Source organism: Lepisosteus platostomus, chromosome 6 (assembly GCF_059453375.1).
Source record: "Lepisosteus platostomus isolate fLepPlt1 chromosome 6, fLepPlt1.hap1, whole genome shotgun sequence".
In the NCBI taxonomy this organism is placed as follows: Eukaryota; Metazoa; Chordata; class Actinopteri; order Semionotiformes; family Lepisosteidae; genus Lepisosteus; species Lepisosteus platostomus.
In genome coordinates, this window is record NC_142616.1 from 19,080,907 (window position 1) to 19,104,344 (window position 23,438).

At 39.1% G+C, this 23,438-nt stretch overlaps 1 protein-coding gene across 28 annotated transcripts in view; it reads right to left on the bottom strand.

Annotated features, from left to right (window-relative positions):
* Window positions 1-21,147, bottom strand: part of kcnma1a (potassium large conductance calcium-activated channel, subfamily M, alpha member 1a) — a 222,943-nt gene extending 201,796 nt beyond the window's left edge. For 4 of the 28 annotated variants that reach the window (XM_088634608.1, XM_088634588.1, XM_088634596.1 and 1 more), the window contains exon 1: window positions 19,081-20,276. In XM_088634608.1, coding sequence (XP_088490734.1) covers window positions 19,081-19,371 — 291 coding nt within the window. In that variant the 5' untranslated portion in view covers window positions 19,372-20,276. Of the gene's footprint in view, window positions 1-19,080; window positions 20,280-20,320; window positions 20,584-21,050 lie in introns of those variants that run through there. The other 24 variants (XM_088634602.1, XM_088634594.1, XM_088634605.1 and 21 more) reach the window with 13 other exon arrangements.
* Window positions 21,148-23,438: the final 2,291 nt, after the last annotated feature.

Here is a 23,438-nt window from a genome sequence, read left to right on the forward strand (position 1 = left end):
CTTTTCAGCACAAAAATCAATTTGGGAAATGTAGTACCTACAGTCTTGCAGTCATTATATGTTATACTTGTTAGCTTTCCTGTGGCAGAATTTCTATTATTTGAGTATTACTGGTGCACTCAAATAGGTGGTAATAATATACTGTAGCTACTCAGTCAAAAATTGTATTTTGTAGGTTAACAATGCTACTTTTTACAATAGGGCACACATGAACATAACTAATATAGGTATATCATATACCACTGTATAAAAGTTTTAAGATATCTTAGACACAAAATCAGGAGACACAATATACATGTATCATGAACATCAACAGTTTCCTAAATTTTAACAACTTTGACAATTAATATTTCATAATTTAATAATACTTTATGTGTTACTAATACATCTTAGTTTGAGAGAGAAGAATCCATTACACTGTAATCTTTAACTCACACAATCTTCAAAAATATAATCACAACAGTAGAAGGTAATCTGTACATGAGCAGCCCATACGAAGCAGTAGCTAATCCATCACATTTACCCAGCAAATCTGATCAACTCATTATCATCTTTTCCTCATCATTAACATAATTTGCTCCTCTCTACACATCCAGAATGCTGACAGGCTCCTTTTTGTGCAAAATAATACATATTTCTCATGAATAACTGTTAAAACTAAATTAAATTATTGTTCATCACTGAACTGTGTTTCTGAATAAAACATTAGTGAAAAGATCAAAAATCCAAAATGTACTGCAAAATGCGCAAAGCGGTGTAAGTCATGTTATCATTCTCTGTCATGCTGCCCATCCACACTAACTTGATGTTTCTTTTGCCTTATTAACGAATATTATATTGCAATGCCTTTTCCCAGAATAATAACTAGAACCAGACATTTTCTGTGAAATAACACAGTTCAGAACAGGCTGAAGTTATGAAGTTATGAGGAGTGCTTTGACTAACTTAATTTGGCAAGAAAGCCACACAAGAAACCTTGCTTTCCTTTGACAAAGCGTGCACTGGCCTGTTACTAGAATGTAAAGGTCGAGTTTCAACAGCAGCATCTATTTTTATCAGCGAAGGTCAACACTGGTACAGACCCAGAAAAAAAATCTCACTTAAACAGTAAAAAGGAGCTCTGCACCCAAGCCACTGAGGCCCACACCACCTCCCCAAGGAAGGTGTATCTAGAAACAATGCTTATATTTCTCACTCGACTAGATATCCTATTGCATTCGGTATCTTAGAAAGCAATAAAAATATTTTATAGAAACTGAATCAATTGATTCAGTTTCTATAAATCAAGTGATTTCTAACACAAAAGATGATTTCAGGTGGTTTTCAAGGACATAAGGGCCTGTTTTTAACATACACATGTAAAACTTTTGTCTATGCACCCATAAAAAGTTTAAAGTGGTAACTTTCAGACATGTGCATGCAGTCAGATCTGAAGACAGAAATGTACAAGCCTTTACCAGAAAGCAGTTTACTGTTTAATAGAAGATAGAACAGAAATGTCAAGAGGAATAATGCTCAACGTTTAACCTAGAAATAAGTGTCACTGCATATTCTCTCCTGATTTATATAAAAAGAGCTGTAGAAAATCTAGACTTATGGTATATATGTATTTTTCTTACAGACAGGTGCTGAAGTCAGGCAGTTGCTTAAGGACCTAACTCCTCTGGGCATGTGTCAAAATAGCTTTGAATTTTCAGGATTTGGGCATCTGCCTATGCAGTTGATCAACTGCTCACAGCCACCTGGGCAGATGGTGGAGAAGAAAGGCTATTAAAAGGTACAGAACTAATTGGGAGGGAAAAGAAAATTAACATTTATTGCAATTCAAATAAAAAACTCACTCAGTCACATGACAAAGTAAAGCAAGACATAAAATGATTAAAACAAATAATAATAATTGAGAACTGCATTAGATATGCAGATGTTAAACACTGTGATATGTCATTATACAACAAAAAGGGCTGCAAGTGTTTAGTCGAAGGTTTGGTGTGTAACTCAGATTGACATTAAGACTACCTCTTGGTGTAGCTAACAAAAAACTAGTGAAAGGGAAAAGAGTTCAGGACTCAAAAGAGTGTTCCTAGTCTGGGGATCTACTAGAGTCTCCTATTAGTACTTTCATTATTGCCATGTGACCGATCCATAATCAAATACGGTCAAAATATTGTTTATGTTAAAAAATTCCAGCAGTCACTGATGCTGGGTTACCGATAACTATATGAAATGATTTAATAGACCTGTGATTATTACTGTCTTCATTTTGAATAGTTTCATAAAAACATAAGAGACGTTAATTACAATAGGAGGCCATCTGGCCCGTTTTAAATATAGTAACTGATTGATCCAAGAATCTCATCTAGTCATTTCTTGAAGTCAGCCCAGGTATTGGTTTCACCAACATGGTTGGATAGCTTGTTCCATACTCCCAAAACCCTTTGGGCAAAGTCCCTCCTGTTCTCGTTTTTAAAGGCACTTCATGTTGATAGGGAGCCACAACTGTAATAGACCTACATGCAAAGGCCAACCAAACAAGGTTATGTTTTGCTCAATTGCCAAAAGGGATCATTGCCTTTGGTACAGGCAAATCTGTATTTTGAAGAAGCTATTCTGTGCAACTTTAAATGAAATAATTTGCTTGATGTTCAGTCGGTTCAGTCAGAAGTTTTAAGGTCTCCTGAAAACTAAAGTTTAAAAGTCTGATCTTGATAAATTGTCCTTCAGCTCAATTTGTTTCTGTTGACTACCCAGTGTATCAAAAGGGCTTCCAACCTTTGAACTGCTCTTAAACTTTGTATTGTTTGACTACAACAAACACAACACCTTTTGCATTTTTTAGTTTTTCTTTTTTTAAATTAACACCCTTTCGGTACTATATTTCTTGAAAGCCTTACTTTGGCACTGCTCACTGTCCTTCTTCTTCGCCATCTGCCCCTCGGGCTGTGGGCAGTTGACCAACTGCCCGTGCAGATGCCTGAATTACCTCAGATTCGTAGCTGGCTTGGCACGTGCCCAGAGCAGCTGGGCACCAGGCATTTCCGCAACTGCTTGACTGTGGCAACTGTCTTTTATACTGTATATAGATAAAAAGATGTTGTTGAAGTGATTGGTTTTGCACATACGTCAAACAAGCTGGTGTAAGGAAAGAGGATATTCAATTTATTTACTTTTTAATTGCTGTCACTCAAATACGTAGCACAGTTTTGCTGTTAATGATATTCATGATATAATATGCAAGAACTATCACTGCAAGCGAACTGAAGATTTCAAACTGCCTTCCATCACACTTTCACACCCCCAGTCAAAGAAGATGTTAAACATTACAGTAACACCGAGCTTAAAAATAAAGGTCGAAACATATGTGTGTGCTACTTAACGTTCTTGATTATTGATTAAAGGAGGTAGTACACGTGGTTAAAAATACACACAGGTCAGTATTTAAGGATGGATTATAAATAGAATGAACAGCAAAACAGTCCAAACGCATGAGAGACGCACCAGGCAAGAGGAAACTCAGCAGTCGTTAGTGGCAACATCTTTTTTAATTGCTGTCACTCAATTATATAGCACTTAAGCTCCAATTATGAGAATGCAGGATAGATCTGTGCATGACTGATCTACTGCACCTTCCAGCAGACAGCTTCCTCAGGGAGCAAAGAAGCTTAAGGACATGTCTTTAAGCCACTGAACAATCTCCCTGTTAAATATCAGCAACAGGTGTCACCAGCATCTTTCATTAGATGGACAGCAAACATAACACCTAAATTACAGCATGTCTACACTTTTGGCTTTCTGGACCAAACGTACAATATATACTTGTCCTAAATGTACACTATATGGGGAGAGTTGAAATGTGCAAGAATGTTCCAGGGAGAAGACAATGATGTTTCTAAAAAAAGACCATAGCACCAGGAGGACAGTGGTAGTAATGATACACATTAAGAAATAAATGAAGAGAGCCCTTGCAATATAGTATAGGTAATTTATTTTCACTACCCTTGAGTCGGCTGATACAAAGAGATCGCAATTTGTAAAAAAAAAAAATGAGGTGCATTTCAATAAGAATTGTAATGGTGATGGACGCTAAAGCTCCAGCAGTGTTGCAATTCATAGCCTTTCAGGTGAACTCCTATAAAATGGTCCCTCAAACATGATAATCATGCGAAGTGTTTATAAAACTAGCCACGGGGCCAACAATTATCAAAGAGAGTCCGCACAATTAATGGCTCACAGTAAAACTGGTCTTACTCCTGGCACGATTTCATACTGTCTGGGAACATATTTCATCCTTCTGTTTCACTGAATGTCTTCAGCAACGGGGCACTATTGTGGCGTGATGTTTAGTGTTGCTGTTTCACAGCTTCTGAGTTCAATGCTGGACAGGGGCATCTTCTCTGTGGAACTGCATGTTCTCTCCCTGGTCCTCTTAATTGTACCCCATGTGTGTATGCGCCCCGTGATGGACTGGGTACATCCTGCTGCCGTGTGCCTATCGTCCGCAGGTTAGACTCTCCAGAACCTTGGACTGCATGATGCATGTACTAAAAATGGATTCATTATTATTCCTACCAATTGTAATTACAGCCTACTACAATTACCATGTGCTCCAACTCAAGGCATACCGCATGACAGTGGAAAGCGCATGTCTTGGCCTGTCTTTCTGGCCTGTCTTTCTGCACTGCATTGTAGTTCCTAGAGCTGCGACAGCCAGGTGTGTGGAGAGCAGCAAACGCCCTTGGCACGCTACTGATCAGCTGTTTGAAGACAGCTGGCTCCTGGGAACTCCACTGCCCCTAGAGCCATGGCACTGTGCACACACACATTTTTTCATTAATTTACTTTACAATACAAGAAAAGTAATACAAAACACAATGTACTCACCCAAGAAACATATAAATTATGCAGGGGTAACTATCTGTATCCACACAACAAATCAAGGGCACTGCCCTGTGAATTATTAAAAAGCAATTCCTCTTGTAACACTCCTTACATTTCTGGGATTAGCGAAATGTGTGTGTTTCATTCATGTAAGTCGGGGGAGCGGATGTTTTCACAGTTACTGTATTTTCACGGCAGTGGAGTACAAGGGCCTTGAGATGCTCAGGAAAAACAGTGAAGGACCCTCCTTCATCTGCACACACCTCTTTCGCACAAAATTAAACTCCTTTTCTTTTGCTGTATAAGAAATAAGTGTCAAAGTAAATTCCAACAGCTCGTATACTGGTCCACCTTTGTGAATGTGTCCATGGTATTCCCATAGGCTCGTCAGAGCCTTCATTTCTTCGTTCCATTCCTCTGCTTTATTACTCTGGGCCATGGGAATATCATGATGCAGCACAAATGACGTTTTCAAATGAATGTCGACAAAACACACCATAATGTACTCGCTGTCCGGTCTAGTAAAGCATAGCACCTAATCCAAACGTTAAATTAACCAAACATGAACACAACAGAACTTGACTTTAGTACTCTGGAATATACGACATAAAAGTTTTGCAAACAGTTCAATATCTTCAGTAAGTTACTAAAACAAAACGTTTAAAGGGACAACAAATCTTCGCTTTTTCTGCTTAACAGGGTGCTTTTAATAAGGACTCGCTCACAGTGTCTGAGTAATACTCTGCGGAGAACTGAAGATGTTTGTTCGTGGCTACAGGACTTCAGTATTCACGTAATGCTAAGTCCCAGTTAGTTTCCACTGGCCACGTGCTTGTTGACCAGGGGAACATGGAAAAAACCTGTAACAGTGTGAGGCATGTGTCCCAGAGGCCTACGGCATTGCAGCCCACAACCTTGGGAGGATAACTACCCCTCTGTGAAAAAATGCAGCCTGTTCTCTGGTAATGTTATATACTATGGCACTAATTGTATATTGCTATATATTGCTATACTACAATCTCACTAAAAATACATCAAGCTCCTTGTGTCAGGACAGGAAAACCACAGTCTGTCTCAAAGAAGAACATAGCATAAATAGAGCTTATTAACAATCACACTAAAATCTAGTTTGCCAAAAATAATGGGGTGAGGGAAAACTCCAACACAAATCCTTAATAAAATATAATTAAAAAGCAATTTATAACAGGAACAAGGAACACCATTTTAAAATCCCTTTGAGGAAAACACTGCAAAACACACTTCATCCCCCACACTTTTATTTTTACAAAAACTAATTTGCAGGAATGAGGTTAGAGAACACAAAATAACTGAGGAAATGAGACCAAATCAGCCTTCTTTTTATAACACCAAACACAACAATAACAGGGCTAAACACTACTGTATTTGTTTAAGTATTTTCCAGAGGGACATTTACAATTTAAACACCTTCTCAAGGGACAGAGCCATGTGGCAAGAAAATGCAGGGATGTACAGTATATAATCAACAAGGTGGAAGCTGCTCTCAAAGCACACAGTGTGGCTACAGAGAGCCCCGTACGACTGGCTTCCAACAGACCACTACGAAGCGCAGATCAGCAGCACCTAGGGGCGTTTCTACTGCAGCCAATAGGGATGTGGATGTGCCCCCCACACCTGTAGGAAATGTGCTTTAAGTAAAACAAAAACTCCAAAAATAAAATGGAAAGAGAAAAGTAAAACAGCCTCTGAGACACAGAATAAAAAATAAATTAAAACAAACCTGTAATTAAATACAGTATTAAAATAGCACAAAATAACTGAGCAAGATGTACCACACTTTAGGACTATAACAACCCCCAATTCTCTTGGCACTGGCAGTAAGTCTTAAGAACAGAAAACTCAATAAAGATTAAAAATAAGATGGGGCCATTCAGCCCAATTTGCTATTTTAGCTGCTAGCAGCTTATTGATCCATAAATCTCATTATATAGATGTTTCTTCAAGGATCTTAAGGAATTTGCTTCAACAAGTCCTACTGGCAGATTGTTCATTACTCCCACAACCCTTTGTGTAAAGATCTCCACTGGTCTCCTTGGTTCCCGTTTTCAGAATGGGTTTAGAAGCTACAGTATACTCTGGATAAACACTCTCATTGTCTTTCAGAAATATTTGTATCAAATCAAGCCACAGTCCCTGTGTTCAGGACTGAACATATTACATTACTTTATCCTGTCGAACTAAGAAAATCATATTAAGGCCATAACTTATTCTTGTTGTCCTGTTCTCTATTATAGCAACTACAAAGACATCAGTTTGCATACAAGCAGTTGCAAGACAGCACATTTAAATATATTCTGCTCTATTCTAATTCTTAGCATTCAGACATTTTCTGAATGACAATTTTCTAGAATAGTTCCGGACAATACTATCTTTCTGTAAAAAATGCAATATGCTGTTGTAAAAATGTAACAAAACTTTAAGCTAAAAATAAAATCAGATTCTCATGAAACTGTTTCCTACTGAAATAGCATTTTTTCTTACAGCAGAATCCATGTTCTTTTTTATTTCCTTATCATTATGAATGTATTCTTCCAAAAAGGATTCAACCCCATGCTTAAATCAAACATGGATTGTTTGTGTAACATAACACAAATCACAAAAAAATAGTTTATACATTATACAGTACAAACAGCAGTTTTGACAGTTTCTGATTTAAAAGCAGTGATTGTTAAGTCTTTCATAGACATAGGGGTATGTCAGTTTTTGTCTTGATGACAAAGTCAAAAATGAATGAATACTGATTTAAGGTAACTGCCACAATAACTACTCAAATACAATGTATTCTGGAAAACAAACATTCTAACGTTTATCCTAAAAGAAATGGTTTTAACTACAGCACCAGTGCTTTTCTAAAGCAGTTGTCTGTTGCAAGCAGAAAATCCCCTTAATGTCATGATGAAAGAGGCCAAACAATTACTATAATTGGCAGTGTAGGTATTACTGGAAAAGATGTTTTTGTTCTGCCAAGATTGTCTACTTAACGAGAAAATGAACTAAAGTTGACATTGTTGATCTGAGCTGTTAAAAGTTTCCAGATCCACAAAGGAAGTAAAATGTGCTTTAATAACAATATATAAAGTCCTAAAAAGAGGGGCCATTTGTCCAATTTAGTTCATTTATTGCTTCAGTAAACAGCCAGTTCAAGGATCTCATCCAGCCATTTCAGGAAAGACGTCCCACAATTTTCTGCGAAGAATTGCTTCCATGTTCAGCTTTAATGCACTTTCGTATAGTTTCTATTTAGTTCATATTTCACTGCTGATCATGAAGAAGCGCACAGGATAATACTTTTCAGAATTTTAAAAACCTAAATCCCACCTGCTTATAGTCTTCTCTGTTCATGACTAAATACTGTCTGTTCCATTCTTCAAGCCTGTTAGGGTAGGTCATTCCTGTGACTCAAGGAAGGTATCTGGTTGCTTGTTTCTGGACTGATTCCAGAGCAGCAATGTCTTTTTTGCATCTTGAATCTTGAAGGAAGTTCAGAACCTTTCGATGCAAATACTGTCCTGGGACTTTGGATTTCTAAATCCCAATGAGTAAAAATGAACTTTTTGATAGATTTAAAGAAAAATAACTGCCCCTTTCTTGTAATGATTTCATTTGCTTGTGAGTTTACAAACCTCACAGGAAATGTAAATAGAACAGGCTCTTTAATGTAATTAAAGAACAACTACGTGTGTAACAATTTCTGAGCCAGTTCCAAGGTAGATTTTGTAGCTTCTCTCTGCATGGCTAAGATTACAAGCAAAAAAATCCTGCTGTTCCTATACTGTAGTAATCTGAGTACAGTAATTTCTCCTGTGACCTGAACTTTAACCCTGTCCTTTAGAAGTCCAACTTGAGCCTGCTCTGATATTTTCCATTGCTTGAGTGTGTGACACGGCCATATCCTTAAATATGGAACTGATTTGTCAGGGTGTATTGGAATACATAAGGAGGTTTCAATGAAGTCAGTGTGAAGCAGGAAACAGGGTAAGACAAGAACCTGAAGGTCACTGTGCCCCACAGTGTCTCCCCACTTCACCTGGCTGTCATTTCATTTCAGTTTGAATTCATTGGTATTGGTTGAACAAAGCACAGCCCTCACTGATGTACCAAGCCCAGACACCACTTAACATGATTTAATGTTTGGTGCATTGCCAGCATACGCCTTCAAATCCAACTAGCTCGTGCACAGTAAGTGGAGAAGAAAGGCTCAAAAGTCAGAATGCATGACTTGCAGAGCATCTTCAGTCTCATCTTTCAGTTCAGTGATTGCAGAACCCAAGTTCTCCGGCAACAGGAAAGCATATCTAAAAAACGGCAAAGTTCAACAGAATCGTCCCTTTTGCTTATGACAGTGTTTTAGACCTTTTATGTGACAGAGCAACAGATTGTATAGTTACCAATATATATGGCGGACATTCCTAACCAGAGCAACCAATTTGTATTTATACCCACATATACAGTTTTGTATTTTACTGAAACAATCTGGGTAAAGTACCTCACTCAATGGTACAAGAGCAGTGTCAGAATCCACTACTTTCTGATTACAAGTTCAGAACCCTGCTTCACACCATTGAAACAAAAGCATGACATAGCACTCTGAACTTTAGTCATGTCCTTTCTTATTGGAAGAGGCTCCAGCAAAATTTGTAAAAGCTTCTTCCAGAAGCACAGGGCCCAAGACTGCGTTATACTCCGTACAAGAAGCCAGTTCATTACAGCACAGATACACAATTCACAGACAGCAATTAATCAAGCTTTTGGGGAGACGGGGAAACTGGAGCACCCTAATAAAATCCACATGGCCACGGGGAGTACACGTCAAACTCCATACTAAGGGCTTCCCAGACCAGAACGGAACATAGGACCCAAAAACTATGTTGCAGCAGAGCTTTCTGTCAAACCTCTGTCACCTGCATGTGAACCCATCCGCTAATGCCTTAACTAATAATGTTAACACACATTAACACACCCTTCAAATCATAAAATACTCACATTTCTATTTCTCTCATGTTCATCAGTATTTAAAACCAATGCTAACAATATGCTAATGAAACTACTAATAAAGAATGACATTGACTCTGACAATGAATATAAATGTATGACAATAGAAGTAATTACTTTAGCTTTTTACAAATTGATTATGTGATGTGTTTTTGTGTTTTTACTGTATATTCCAGCAGGATTTGGGATATATCAACGTTGACAGATGTACCTCTGAACACATTTTCTGTGGCACCAAATTTTGAAATCTGAGAACATTGCTACTTAGTGTAAGACGTATTAGTTACAATAAAGATGCATTTCAAATCTGGCCTGTTTTCCTTTGTAGGAACATAAAGTAATTTACTTTGACAAGAATACTGAAAAAAACATTAACCTTGCTTGAATCAGCAACAAAAATCAATCCTATAATTTTTCAACCTAATGTACTGTTTTTCAAAAGTCCCATGTGTTATGAGTATTATATCAGAAATAAAATACTACATCAATTTTTCCACAATTCAAAGCCAAATTTTATCTGAAGGCCACTCATGAAGATGCATTTGCACAGCATATATGGTATGAAAGCTCTAATGAGCAACGTAGTTTCTGAAGCGTTTCTAAGTTTGCTTCAGGGCACACACACCTTGCGCAAAGCTGCTGAGATACAGACTAGTTTGAAATTACACACAGAGGTGGTATGCTAGTGGAAATAGACAGGTTAAAGAGCAAGTACAGCAACTCACACATATCTGGCATATTCTATCATAATTAATATATGCCACGGCACAGTAAGAGAGCAAAAATGGTTTAGGACCAATGCCTACCCAGTCAATATCTCATAAACAAGATACACTTGATTTCCACTTGATTTCCATTTTCACATAAATTGTAAGCCCATAAATCACACATGGGTGCATCCTGCGCAAACTGTCACTGTTTATTATAGAAAAGACATAACATTTCAAGTAGGGCAAAAAGCTCTTATATATTTGTGGTTTTTTCAGTGGTAACAAGAATGCCTGACATCGATTTTACAGCAAATCTTTTACTAATTTTGGTAGGACATCCCTCAAAAAGGGATGTATGAATTTCAAAAAGAAGAACAAGACGTTTGTTTTGCATTCATCAAACTATTGGGTTTAAGAGATTTACTCCTGAGCTGTCCAAGGTACTGAATAGCAGGCTCTGCATTGTTGGAAGTCGTTATCTTCGTGTATTTAATGCAAAATGTGAGATGCAAAAGATAGGCGAGATATCTTTGCAATGCAAAGCCAAGAGTTAAACTGGGTTTCAAGTTTAAACAAAAACACATTCTAAACATGCCAGCCCAGCCAGTCTGCTTCACAGCTTTGAAGAGCTTTTCAAACAACACAACATCCAGATTAACACTGCACTCCATTATACAACTGATCCCCTCTCTCCCGTCTTCACTTCTACTATGGGGCTGTGCAAAACACATCTGGAAGACCTGTGTGTCTGCTGGGTTTCATTCCAGCTCAGCTCTTAACAACCTAAATCAGCTGGTTATTGGCTTAAGCGAAACAAATGATCAGCTTCTCCCAGTTCTTCTGCTGCTGTGTTAAGAGAGGCCCACCAGGACAAGGAGTGGACATCCCTACTGACTCTACTGACTTGTAATATAATGATACTATTATTGCAGAATAAGGGAAATACGTGGACGTATACTGTACATCAATTTCAACTTGTCAGGAATATTGGCCTTCGAAGAGATTCAACTAATCACAATTAGTAATCCACAAATGCCTAGTATACTGTATACCTAGAAATTATTTCCTTCATCTTCGGATGCAAAATTCTACTCTTCAGCTCTGTTTGACCACTTTGTCAATTAGATATGCAAAAACAAAAATTCCCTGTTGAATAGTCTGAATTGCATACAAAAATAGATACATCAGGAAAGCAATTGACTTAATAATGCATGGTAAGTAAAAAACATTAATATTGTTTTTAGGTTAAATCTCAGTTGCATATTTGGGATGAGTTTAATCACTGCTTCTTTATTGAAGGCAGTCTGTGATTTGACTGTACATTGTGTAACTTTTGTTAACAGCTAAAAGAAGGTTGAAGGGCTAAACATTTTCCAAATCACATTCAATATCAGCATTTTATCACTCTTATACACAGAGAGCTTTAGAGAATGACATTTTTAAATGAGCCTGAATCTGTAAGCCTATCACTTTCCATGTGTTTCTTTCCAACATAATCAATTCATAAATGATTATCAGATGAATTTAAATTTCTTCTTAGGGCTTAAAGACATAGTCAGAGACATACGATTTAAATCTGAAAAATTCTCAATCATAAAATTAAAATCTGCTTATTGACGTGTTTCGTTGGGAAACATGTTATACACTTCTTGCCATGCTTCATAAATTATTTAGTGATTTCTCAGCCCTTAAACTTAGTGATTATTACATTATTATATTAATATGATAAAATGGTTAATTTTTAGGGGGCATACTTTGAAAAACGAAATCACATCAACATCAATCTTGAAAAAAACTGAATCGTTTAAACCTAGCTGTCACGGTCAAGAAGCTGTTTTTACCACTAACAGCAATAATATATAATCCATATCTTTATTGTACACTTGCTTTTTCATATCCATAATACCATTTATTGGTAATGAGGAAACAGAATGTGGTTATTGGGAATTTATTAAATACTAAGATAAGCTAGTTTAATTGCAAACACAGAATGTAAAGCACAAGGTACTGTACATACATAATTAATACCACTAAAACAGAAACATTGTGGCAACTTATTTAGTGTTCCAATTAAACTGGTGATTCAAAAGATTTTAGTGGAAATAGTTATTTTTAATTGACATCCCATATGTCTCTATAGACTTGTCATCCTTCTAAACTTTGGTCTCCTACTCACCAGCTCCAGAAAGCACCTGCACATTTTAGCACCGAGCAAATTTAAACAAACATACACAAAGTATTAAAATAAACAAATGAGACAGTTGCGCCTTTCAATTACAAAGACAATTTCAGTAACTGAAAAATATCCATCTCAGACACCACTGATTCTGCTACACACAGCACTACGGTGGCCACATTGCCACCGCGGAGACAGCCTGTGTTGAAAAACGAAACATGTGTGTCACTGGAAAAACAAGCGTTAAAAAAAATGGAAATGGCTAAAGACAATAAAGCCCAGAAGACGATGCTGTGAGGAGAGCTCAACCAGGGCAAAATACATCTGCTAATACCCTGAAGGTCAGGGACAAGGTCTTCTTGGATACATGCAGTATCTGCCATTTTCCCACTGCCTCAAGACCTGCCTCTGAAGACAAGGCCATTACGCACATAAGAGCTCAGTGTTGTCTGTCTGTTCCCACTTGACTATTGCCTTTGCTAGGAACTCAAAGGTGGAACTTAATGCCCCATACATCAGGTTATCCTCTGTTGAGGATATGTCAAGGATCTGTGACGTCTACGAATATGACAGGAGAAAACTGTGCTTGTTATACAAGCAGGAATTTACAGGTGAAGAAAATAAGGCAAACGGAGAGGAGTGCCTTGGAAAATGTACGTATGCACACACACAACCTTGAAAAGGCCTTCTCTCTTCATAGGCCACAAACTGATATATTCAGATTTTCTAAATATAAAATAGTGAAATAGCGTGGGTCATACATACACACATTGTATGAGACAAAGCTGCTACTCTTAAAAGACAGAGAGTTTTTAATTAGAAATGCACAGAATTAAAAGATTGCTATCATTGCATAAGAACACAGTACAGCAAGCTGGCTCAAACTTGGTGCTGTAGTGGACTGAATCATCTGACCAAATATCGCTTGTTGTAAGCATGTGTCACTGCCCATGGTTTCATCTGTGACTTCCCTTCACATGAGCACTCTTGACATCTCATTTAAAGACAACAACAGCTGAAACCCTTTTAACTTTGAACGGCACACAGTCTGTCATGATCTCATTCCCAATGTACTGACTGAAAGTATCTATGCTAAGCTTTCCACCCTTAAGATACAAAAGAGTATACAAGAGAGCAGAAAACTAGATATGGCGGTAATGGAAAAAAAATAAAACACAAATCCACTAGGGACAAAAATATGCTCACGCACTGGCAATGTTGCCAGCACATGTAGGCTATCACTAACTGGTAACTGGTAATGCAAAATTAAACTCATTCTGAAAAACAAAATTATTATAACTGTTAATTTAATAGTGCAAGTAACGCACAGTTGCTTAATATCAAATATACAGCACACTATTTCTCTAACCTATGTCTGCCTTACGTCTTCAGATATGTAAGCAACAAAAGTTATTTGATACAGTTTTCATATTGAACAAGTGCTTTGCGGGGAATTTAGAAGACTTAAGGGTTGTAGCTGCAGAATTTACGAGGCAGAATCTCAGAAAAGAGTCTCCCATTAAAATAAAATAAAAACCTTGCTTTATTCTATGTTATCATGAACAAATTGATTTAAGGAGCCATTTCTGTCCAAAGCCGGTCTCGATACGTCTGTAAGGACTCCGGTATTCTTGCAGAGAAAGTTAGATGCACCATATGCGCACGTGGTGTGAAAATTACAGAATCCGACAGAACTTTCTAATGAGTGTCAGCAGCTGCTCCAGGGCTCTGCTCTCACTGCTCTCAGTCCCCAGCACTTTTTCTGGCTGTTGCCAAGCATGCAGGCACAACAGTCTAACAACAACAGACCTCCGGTGGGCCAGTGCTGGCCTGTTCCTGAAACACTCTTCCGCTCGTCGTCCTAGATGCTTAAATATCACAATGCCCTTAATACACCTGATCTTCCGATCATTTACTGGGATTTACCAAAATGCTGTTAGTTAGGCAGTGCTTCCATTTTTAAACCTAAACCATGAGTAGCGCTGTCATGTCACTCATTCCTGGAAGATCAGACAAAGCAAAGGCAAGAGATCAACGTCTTCACATTTTTTGCATTGCTTCATTTGTCTTAAAAAGAAAATGGAAATGCTAGTAAACACTTTGATTATCGGTTTAAATTAAATTGTTATAGGACTTTTCTGAGCGCTCGGTAAAATCACCAGGGAAGGGCAATAAGCACTGAAAACACTTTCAATGCTGCAAATGCATTTATCACAGAGATACAAGCCCTTTATGACAAAGCCATACTCTCCCTCTTCAAACCCAGGATATTTCTTGTTAGCAGTGTACGCATTTTTTCAAATTTATTGCACAACTATTTCCTTTCAGCCGATGTTCTCGGTGAGTAAAACTAGAGGCACGTTTTACCTCGAAAAGCTAGTTTTTCACTTGAAATCTAGAATCAGAGCCAGCACCAACGGAAAAGTTTAGTCTGCATATGTGCTGGAATTTACCACAACCGTCTCTCGCAGTAATCTGCAGTAATCACTTTTTAACAAACATTATGATGTCTAAAGAGGTCATGATTAAAACGAAACATTCTGTGACACACAGACACTTTGCTAATTAACATTTTCTGCCACAAGGCTACCTACAATCACATTTTAAAAGCTATCTAATACTCTGTTATCCATTGGCCTCTCTAGAGTTGGAACTCCCTGTTCCTCAGTCCCTGAGGTACAACAGAAACAGCACCAATGTCAGCTCTCAACACCGAGGGCTGTGGACTCAACAAAGAAGGATTTTGCACTCTTTCGGGATCCATCTCATCAAATTGCTGACCACATCTACTGTAGGCACGATTCATGACTTGAACAGTAATACCAATGCTAGCACATCAAATTCATTATTTTGATTACCAGCATTGTACAGACGTCACACAACTGTGAGACAGCACAAAGAAAATGATAAACACACAGCAGGAAAGGGATCGCTGCCCAGCCTTTAGAAACAGGCATCACAGCCTTTACAGTGAGATTATGAGACTGATATGGTCAAGTAACAAACTAAACTACTGTGAAATATTAATTAAAACAAACGTTTGTGATTATATGTGACTATCATCCTCATTAGACATTGCGCTGCTTGCCTCTGCAACTTTTCAACCTTAAAACGATACATTATAGAACATTTAAGTTACTACAATCTCTGAAAGTTATCTGATTTCTATGCAAATTACGTCTTTGTACAGTACATGCCATTGTAATAGGGCTCAGTGTACCAAGCCAGTTATAGAAGTGATGTCACCCCTCTCTGAAATCTAGACAGTGTAAAACTCACAGTCGTTTTTTGGGCTATTGGACTTATCCACTGTCCACAGAGTGGCACTGTGTGTGCTTGGAGCCTGAGAATGACAGGGATCGAATCCCAGCAGAGGCAGGGAGAGCTGCTTTCATCACAGCAAGAGCCACTGCTGTATGAATCTTTCAAAAATCAATGGCACATGCCCTCAACAAATTGAGTGAATAACTAAACTAATGCAAGCTGTGGCCAGGAAAGATGACCAGTACTATTCAAAAAGTAAAACAGCTATTAAAAGGCCAAAGATGACATCGTCCTTACTGCATTCCAGTAGAGAGGTCAGACCTAGGATCACCACTGCTTATCTCCAACAGGGGTTACTCTTATTATGGTCCATCCCTGACAACGTTGTTAGAGCATGGACTGGCCACCCCTCAATCTGAAAGAATGCATGCTGCTTCAATGAAAAAGAGGTCTTGCAATCAGTCATCCATGTATTAAAACATCCCTGCTTGGAAGGACAAGGAATCAGCACCCCAAGGACACACACAGAGAAGACTCCTTGAGTGGAGAAGGAAGGTTAGGCCAACGACGATTTTTTTTGGACTGAAACCTTTATTTGAAGCCACATATATCTGCGTGCATTTACACAGATGGGGGCTTCACAGGAACAGTCCGGACGTAATACAACTGAAATATGTTGTAATGCAGCTGTGTCTCACCTGGGATTTGAACCCATAACCTTTCAGTTTGAGGTCCTTGACAACTGCTGCCCCACTAGGCGGGGTTTGGAGAAAGTCGGCCCCTGGTCCGTTTCTTCTATTTCAACAACGAGCCACACAAACCCTTCTGCTAGACACAAGCTACTCTAGACACACCTCCTCCCAGACAGACTTTACAGATGGGTAACAGTGGCAGCAAAATGCTGCCACGTATTTATAAACAGCCTACAAAACTGGAGGCTTGTTATTTTTTCCGATATTCTTAGCAAAAGATACCAAATAAAAAGATCATAATCAGATCCCATGTCACATCATTTGTACAAGATGCTGCCGCTGTTGTGTTACTTTTAGCTCTTGTCTCTTCAAAATACTGTATGTTGTCCCTGTCTATTTTTCAAAAGGCGATTTTCTGTAAATCAAAGTGGCCTCGATTCTCGTTTAAAAAAACTAAAGCTAAATGTGCAGGCCTTTTTTCTGTCTTCCCTGCTTAACCTCTTCTGTTACAACCTGTAGGTGTGAGTTTCAGTAGGATTCTGTCTTTTAATATGCAGCTTGCCCATCCAGGTCATTAAAAGGTAATGAGGAATGGAGACTAAATATTTGTACCTTAGCCTCCAAGGGCTTAGGTGAGAGACATATTAACACACCTCTCCCACCACCCTCATAAAACAGAGAAGCTTTTCCTCTTAGCGTTTATTTGCAGGAGAATTTTAAAATTTAGGTCTTAGAAGTGCTGTGTGCCTAAATGCACATCTTACATAAATTCCCTTATGTTGCTTCATATAAACTTTAATAGAAAATCCCTTAAATCTGCACTTCAATAAAAGGCATTGTGTGATAAAATGGAATTCAATTTTAAAAACAAGCATGGGTTTCTGTTCAATACACAGTCTATGAAATAAACACGCAAACTGCCATTCACTCAAATTGCTTTGGTTCCAAGAAAGATTTTTTTTTGCAATATAAATATTATTTCCATGTTATTTGGCGAACTACATTCAAAAACAAAGCAATGCTTTTAGAAAACGAATTCTTTGGAATCTAAAGTGCCACGTTAATAATTTCAGGAATATGGGTTAAAAGTGGACTATTTGCAGAAAATGCCTTATCTTACTTGTGTCATAATGCACTGCTAGCACCACACTGTACAAACAGAGAAGATTATTTGTGCAAGACTGAGCAAGTGTTAGCTTAACATATTATGATGGCTGAGCAAAGTTCTGGTGACATGAAATATCAGTTAACATACATAGTTTACATACTGTAGGTTGTCTTTTTTTTCTTTTCTAATCCATACCTGTCATACTGTGATATAATTCTGACAAAGTGGTTTTGCCCACAGAATTCAATATATCATTCTGAAGGTTAAACTCAAAACATACACTATGAGGAAATTTCGCACAAGGCTACTTTAAAGCATATCCATGTGATTCATTCAGGCGCTGAAACCATCTCAACAAAAAGAAATCGACCATTGATATACAAGTTATATATGGATAATTTCCAAATAAAGGGGGCAGGAAAAATATTAATTAAAAAAACAGACAGCTGCAGGGTCACTCTTTCCCATTAACTTACATATTCACAGGCTAATGCAATGCAGGATTCTTGTCATATTTTAAGACTAAAGCCTGGCGAAAGAGTAAAAGTATGAAAGGCATTTTTAAGATTTTGCAACAAATAAAACATTTAATTGAACTGACAAAGGAGCTATCCCACATTTAGTGTAAAAAACAAATTTCCCAGTTGTGACAGCCCAAAAACACAATGATAGGAAAATAAATCTCTAGGTATGAAAAACATTAAGCTAATTTCAGATTTGTAATATTGTTATATGTTTATTATTGTTTTACTACACAATAAAAGATCGTGAATCAACGTGTGTGGCTATTACTCTTAGAAATCACTGGTTTTTATCAATTTTCCAGTCAAAATAGGAAGGCCTCCTTTATCATCCAGGATTCCAAACCTTTTATTACCAGGAGCAAACACACACACCGCTTGTTTAAAGAGGGAATAAAGCTGCCTGTTTTTTGTAAGAGGGGTATACGAGGAAAAACAACATTTCCTGCGTTTCCAGAGTCGGGCTTCCGAACAACTATATTTAAAATAAAATGACACCAGAACGCAATAGCAATGTTTCCATCATTTGTCCCCAGAGATGGAGGGGGCAGTATTTACGGAAGGTTGAAGAAGTTGAATAATTTGCGTTTGTTACATACTGTAGATTGACGACCCCCACCACCCCCCACTCCCCACTCCCCACCCCACCTCCTCCCAAAAAGGAACATGGGGAATACACCTTCAAAATGACCGCGCGAGTTACCTTGTGTTTGATGTTGCAGTGACAGCACACAGTCCACAGGTACTTGAGAGTCCTCCAGAGGAGGATGATGAAGAGACCCCCGAAGAAAGTCACCATGGAGGAGGCGAGAAAAGCCCACCACATGCGCTGCCCATTGCTATCACAGGGCACGTCTGCGGAGTAAGGGATGATCACTGCATCCATCTTGGACATGTACACCGAGGACGAGTCCGGATTGATATTATTATTGATATTGTTACTCATACTGCTGCTGATGCCTTCAGAAACGTTGCCATCTGCCATAGCTAGCATCCAGAGGCTTTGGCGAGCTCCTCTCGGCACCCCCAACCCCACTCACCAGCCATATTGCTTCAGATATCCTCTTCCCTTCTCAGGATTTCTTTTGCCCCTGTTTTGTTCTAGACCTATCGATTTCCCCTAAAACCTGTGACGCACAGGCGAGCCCCACTTCAAAGCCCGTATATCAAGTCTCTTTCCCTCTGCAAAACGCATTTAAACTCACCCTAATGACGCCTATATGTTTTCGTTTTAAGTCAAGTCGGGCATTTTCCAAACCTTCAGGAGCAATTCCATGTCAGAGAAATCTTCATTTCGCAGCCGTCGCTGCTGCCCAGCTTGTTTTTTTGTGGACTGCTGTGGCTTCTGTATAGTGCTGAAGACAAAGTATATATTTATAAACAGCACTTCAAGCGGCTTGCTTGAGACCTAGCTTTCTTCCATCGAGGCAACAGAGCGCTTGACTGTAAACGATTTCGGTTGCGTAAACACTGCCTTGTCGACAGCCTTCGGGGTTTTCAACGGGGTGAAGATCTCTCGCGTCTGTAGCTGCGCTCCTCGCTGTTGCAGAAACTGGGGCTGGATAGCGTTTCCCCCCTCCGCAAAGACCGCTCTTGTGTTGATACTGGCGTTCCCATTCACCACCTTCCTCTCGGCCCGTACAGCGCCCAGCTGATCCAGGCTGTCAGATCTGCTGGAAAGATAGCCAGGGGGGATTTACAGGTATCAAGGCGGAGCCAAGCTCGAATAATAGAGATGGACAGACGGCCGGGGATGTTTATTCCAGCAAGCCACTGCTGCTATCTGGAGATCGCTGCGTCCTTGCAATGCGAAGGGCGCGTTCTGGTTTTTACTATTAAAATGGCTTTACGTGCTACGCCGTGTTCTCGTATTCCCTCTACATTCGAGACAACGGTTCGGTGTAATTAGATTTATTTTCAATATTAACGTTTTTCAATCCTACCTTACGGCAGATCTCAGTGACTGGAATACAAAATACAGCAGCTGTACCGCTTTCTAAAGGCGCTGCGGTATCTGTCACATAATCTACAGCTCTCAATAAATGTCTGCAGTCCTATCTGTATGCTGAAAGCGGTACAGGGTTATAAGCGCTTTCATTGGGGTGCTGTCCAGGGAGAAAGAAATTATAATAGTTATAATAACACATTTTCCGTCGCCGAAAATTTCCAGTGAAAATGGAGACGGGCTGTGTTTTTACAGAAGTGTTTTTTTTTCAGTAACCTTTTCTTCCACGCTGGCTGAGCACTCAACACTCCACCCACGGAAGGGAAGCCGGTTTTGTGCACTTAAACTTGGAAACCTGTTGAGTGCCCGTAATAGTTTTCGTTTCGAAACTGGTGAAGTTTTTGTACACAAGATAATTGTAATATTCTTAGGCTTATTGTAATTTTGAAAATATATTTTTTGGTGTACTGGTCATTGATAAGGATGATGGTATAGTCAAATCGCCCATAAATATCCATAAAAGATCATTTTTCCCTAGTGTAGGTGACAAATGATAATCTTCTAGACAGTATACGCGTCCGTCCTTTCTATGCAATTGTTAGCCTCCTGAGATACAGCTATCAGTACCAAATGATGGCTAAGAGATAGGACACAGTAACCCACTTTTAAATTAAAATTAGAATAGGGGAACTGCGTTTAGGCGATGCAAGAATCTAGCGCTACAGTACCTGGAAGGTCTGCTGCCATTTTGTACCACCAAGGGCCCGCTGCGTTTGTGTGAACCGTAATAGCTACACCATAGCAGATCTGACAGTCCGGCAAACGCCGGTCTGTCGCAGAGATGTGAAGAAAAATGTCGTATCTATTTGAGCAAGGTCCGGTTTCGCGGTCTGTGCCGGAATTGGTGTTGATACTATAAACGTATTTCTGGATGACGGGAGAAGGCAGGGGGTAATTAATAACCTACGGATGACCTACAGTATCGTTATCTATAGATCAGTCTGTAGAGGTCTATAGAACATATTAAGGTAACATATACACTACCTATAAAATTCAATAGAACCTGTTAAAACAACTTATAGATTATCTATAGATTTATGTAGAAAAGACCCAGCTCTCTATAGAAACCTTTGGGCTACTTGCACAAGAGTAGAAAAGCCATCTTTAAGGATGCAAACTCCTGGCAGTGTGAATTAAAGGTTTTCTCCACTTTTTTATAATTCTTATCAATCTCTCAAGCCAAATAAAGTGGTTTTCAAATTAGGTGAACAGATGGTTTTAATATCTCTACCCTTTGACTTAATGACGGGCTCAGTTTAAATTCTGGTTTAACAGCTACGGGCAGATATATAGCTGTGTGAATAGATAATAATTGCTTACACTTACATAGCACTTTTCTGGACACTCCACTCAAAGTGCTTTATAGGTAATGGGGATTCCCCTTCTCCAACACTAATGTACAGCCCCACCTGGATGATGCGATGGCAGCCATAGTGCACCAGAACGCTCACCACACATCAGCTATCAGTGAGGAAGAGAGCAGAGTAATGAAGCCAATTCATAGATGGGGATTATTAGGAGACCATGATTGGCAAGGGCCAATGGGAAATTAGGACAGGACACCAGGATTTTTAATGACCACAGAGAGTCAGGACCTTGGTTTACGTTTCATCCGAAGGATGGCGCCTTTTTACAGTATAGTGTTCCCGTCGCTGTTTTGGGGCATTAGGACCCACAGAGACCGTAGAGTGAGCACCCCCTACTGACCCTACTAACACCTCTTCCAGCAGCAACCTTAGTGTTTCCCAGATCTCCCATCCAAGTACTGGCCAGGCTCACACCTGCGGAGCTTCAGTGCGTTGCCAGTTGTGAGTTGCAAGGTGATATGGCTTCTGGATGAAATATATAGATATTATGTACATCACCGATGTCCACTACATTAAAATACTATACTATTTAAATACTCATTTAAAATGCTAACAGTTTATTCTTAAAGTTATACAGTTAATTAGGCTTTACTTTGAATGAAATGCGTAGTTAAATCAGCGGTGTTTAAAAAAATTGATTTTTGCCTATACGTTGCTTTAACGAGCAAAGTTTTAAATACAGAGAAGTTACACAAATAAAATTACCGCATGCGGTAGATATTTTATTGCGGCATTTTGAAAGCAACATTTGAGTGCAGCAGCGTTGTCGCTGTCGTCGTTAAAAACGAGGCAAATTAAGGTCTGATCACAAAAAGCTTTTTAAAAGGGAGGCGATGGTGCTTTTTTCTCCTTAATTATTCATGGTGGTGAGCTAATTCGCCGACAGATGCAGCTGCGAAAACTCGACTTGGTGCAGTAGTTGTTTGAGCACATGGAAACTTTTTTTTCGCCACCTGGTGGATGTTATCGGTGTAGCAGCCTGACAGGAAAAACAAGGCCGTCAGGGGCGAGGCAGAACGTCCTACATTTGTGTCGCAGAAAAGAAGAACAAGGGGAAGAATTGACTAGGAAAGACATACTGATAAGTTAATATCTGTCTTTATTCATTCCTATTTTTCCTACGTAAGGTACTTTTTAATTTGAGGAAAATCAGAACCATGTATTTGTAACGATAAACATGGCTTGTATTACACGTTTCATGTTAGTAGTTGCTGTTATTCAATAAAAAAAAAGATTTGAATAATTTTGGTTTTAACACATATTAACGTTCTGGGTGGAATGTAAGGACAAACACCTTGAAACAAAGCCACTATCCAAAACATTACATATTATATTGAGCAGAACAGTGGTAACAGGATTAACAGGAGCACAGCCGTAGAGGTATCCAGCAGTATTGGCTCTGCAGGTGAAGTTCCCAGCCTTTGCTTGAAAGGGTTCCCGATTCGCAACCTCCTGGGGGGCTGTGACGAGGAGGGGCAGGTGGGCTTTCACAGCAGCAGGAAGAATCACAGGAACAGGGCCGACAAGAGGCGGCCATTCATAGGCGACTGTTGTCGGGGAGCTGGTAGCTCGGTGATCTGCTGCTTGGACGAAGCCAGCGCGGCAGCTTTGGCATGATGGACAGGGAGTTTGTCTCAGACCTGCCACTGGAACATTGAGGGTAAGACTGTAAGGGCATACCACTGCTCA